Source organism: Colletotrichum costaricense (assembly GCF_030867565.1).
Source record: "Colletotrichum costaricense strain IMI 309622 chromosome Unknown Scaffold_9.1, whole genome shotgun sequence".
NCBI classification, from domain to species: Eukaryota; Fungi; Ascomycota; class Sordariomycetes; order Glomerellales; family Glomerellaceae; genus Colletotrichum; species Colletotrichum costaricense.
Window position 1 is genome coordinate 1,708,633 of NW_026848238.1, and position 2,507 is coordinate 1,711,139.

General features: G+C 52.7%; 1 protein-coding gene across 1 annotated transcript; it reads left to right on the plus strand.

Annotated features, from left to right (window-relative positions):
* Positions 1-1,032: 1,032 nt before the first annotated feature.
* CCOS01_09375 (uncharacterized protein) lies at positions 1,033-2,215 on the plus strand (the record flags this gene model as incomplete). Its single annotated transcript, XM_060457534.1, has 3 exons — positions 1,033-1,064; positions 1,136-1,202; positions 1,259-2,215. 3 exons carry the CDS (start codon positions 1,033-1,035, stop codon positions 2,213-2,215), a joined length of 1,056 nt encoding a protein of 351 aa, XP_060312234.1.
* Positions 2,216-2,507: the final 292 nt, after the last annotated feature.

The following is a 2,507-nucleotide window of genomic DNA, read 5'->3' on the forward strand; positions in this document are numbered from 1 at the left end:
GTTTGCTGGTCTCGTTAGCTGCCACTGTTGGCCAAAACATGTGGCAATGACACGATGGCCCGCTGCCGAGCCAAAGAATCTGCTCGTGGACGAGAAAGTCGCAGCGAGTGATGGCTGTATGGATCTGTACGCAGCAGCAAATCGATTGACTCGATTTCATCGTCAAATACTGCCATGGCCAAAAGGGTCTCTGCTGAGTCGGCAACTGAGTGTTCGCGCCGTCCCGTGGGCTGATGTTGGTGCCCCAATGCCTTGATGTTCGCACAACGAGGAACAGTGCTATCGTTTTTGAGCTATTGCTCATGTCCAACAGTCAATTTGCGGTTGTGGAATGCCCGAGAACACGTGCTGGTCACTCTTCCTCTCCCGACGTCGCTGTAGCTGCGAACATGGTAACCTGTATTCTAACAGCTTACTTGACCAAAGACCATCGCTGCCGCTCACTAGATCTCGACACTATGACTTGCACATTGAGTCGTCACGGTTTCTCGCCGGCGAAGGATCAAAAGTAGTCAGCAATATTCTCTCTCGTATTGTGCCCTGAATTTGTTGCCGGTTCGACTTGTTGATGGAAGATGATATGCCTGTTATGTTCTGTACCATGAAGGTCTTGCGAACCACACAAGTAAAGGCAGTGCAATAATCGACATTGTATCACAGCGTTTCATATGTGAGTAAGTCTATCTAGATCCTACGAGATCACACTAAAGACAATTATTAGAAAATATATGGTTTCAAAGGAAATTCATACCTTATCCAGGACGAGGTCGCTCGTGAGGAAGCCGGCCTACCAAGCCGGGCACGGCACAGCCAATGGCGACATTGCGAAGTGGGGCGATGTCGTCGTCAGTGCCAATCGGCAACTCCTCGGAACACGTTCAACTACACCTCGGCCAAGATCAGTGGTGACAGCAGACTCCCCTGAACAGCTCATCGAGTAGCATATTCCAATATCAATAACTTTGCTTTGGTACATATTCGATCAATAAGACCGATTTTGAACCACTGCTACCAGGGGCGGAAGAAAGTACGATGGGTTCAGAGAAGAACAACTCCAGCGAAAGGTACGCCCCTTTCTACATCCACGAAACGGTGACAATTTCATGACAGGGCTGAACTCAATACCACGTTGCAGCGCTGTGAATATCATCTTTATCGGAGCCGGCGCCGTTGGGTGCTTCTATGCTTCGCGACTACACCACGTAATTAAGCCAGTCCCCTCGTGCCACTCGTCCAACCAGGCTAACTCACGCCGTAGCCCGACCGAAACATACACGTCTCACTTGTTGCCAGATCTAATTACAAGGCGCTGAAAGAGTCGGGCGTAAAACTTCAAACCCATACATTTGGCGACTACATCTTTCATCCCCATGCCGCCTTTCCATCCGTCGACGCTGCAGCATCCTCCCAGACGCAGTGGGACTTTGTCTTCGTGACAACTAAGGCGCTTCCAGATCGCTCCGATGATTCTGCCATGATCGCGCCTCTTGTAGGGAAGAACACGAGCATTGTTCTCATCCAGAACGGCGTCGGGGTCGAGGAACCATTTCGCCAGCGGTTCCCCAACAATCCCATCGTGAGCGCCGTGACGATTGTCAGTGCCGAGCAGACCTCACCAGGTGTCATCCGACAAAATCGATGGACGAGGGTCAGTATTGGGCCGCATACGAACGGCCTCGGCACGGGTGACTCTGAACTTGGACAACGCGGCACAAAGGCGGTCGAGCAGCTCGGCACGTGGTGGGGTCCCAGCTGGGGCGGTATCCGCGACGTAGAGCCTCACGACGAGATTGGGCTGCAGACGGTGAGATGGCACAAACTCTGCATCAATGCCGCGTTCAACCCGAGTGCTGTGTTGAGTGGCGGGAGAGGCAACGCAGACATGGTCACAGATTCAGAGCTTCGAGAGCATGTTGTGGGCATCATGAATGAGATCAGAGCGGCGGTGCCCAAGATTCTGGGACGAGAGTTTCCCGACGACCTCGCGAAGCCGGATCGTATCGTCAAGAGCACGGAGCGGAATACGGGAGCAAGGCCCAGCATGTTATTGGACTGGGAGGCCGGACGCCCGTTGGAGTTGGAAGTGATTTTGGGCAATCCGGTGAGGATTGCTAGAGCCCACGGGGTGGAGATGCCTCGTTTGCAGACACTATATGCCTTGCTGAGCAGTGCGCAGAAGACTCGAGAGGAGAGGGTTACCAAGGGGAAGCTGTAGCACACGAATGTAGCGCGTTAGATGGCCACCTGGCATGCTCGATTAGACTCAACTTCGCAACCGAAGTCAGGATTTACCGCCCAAGTCTGATTCATGGGCCCCATGCCCTTGATTCACCATCCCGCGACACGATGGTCACAGGTACTGATGGGGACGGGCACAATGTGATGGACGTGTATAGTTCGTGCATGATCCGTCGAATAGCTTGTATCTGATGTCCATGTACCGTTTATCGCGCCTTGGTATGGTTCACTTCTTACAGCAAGTATGTAAATCTATATGGACGAGCACC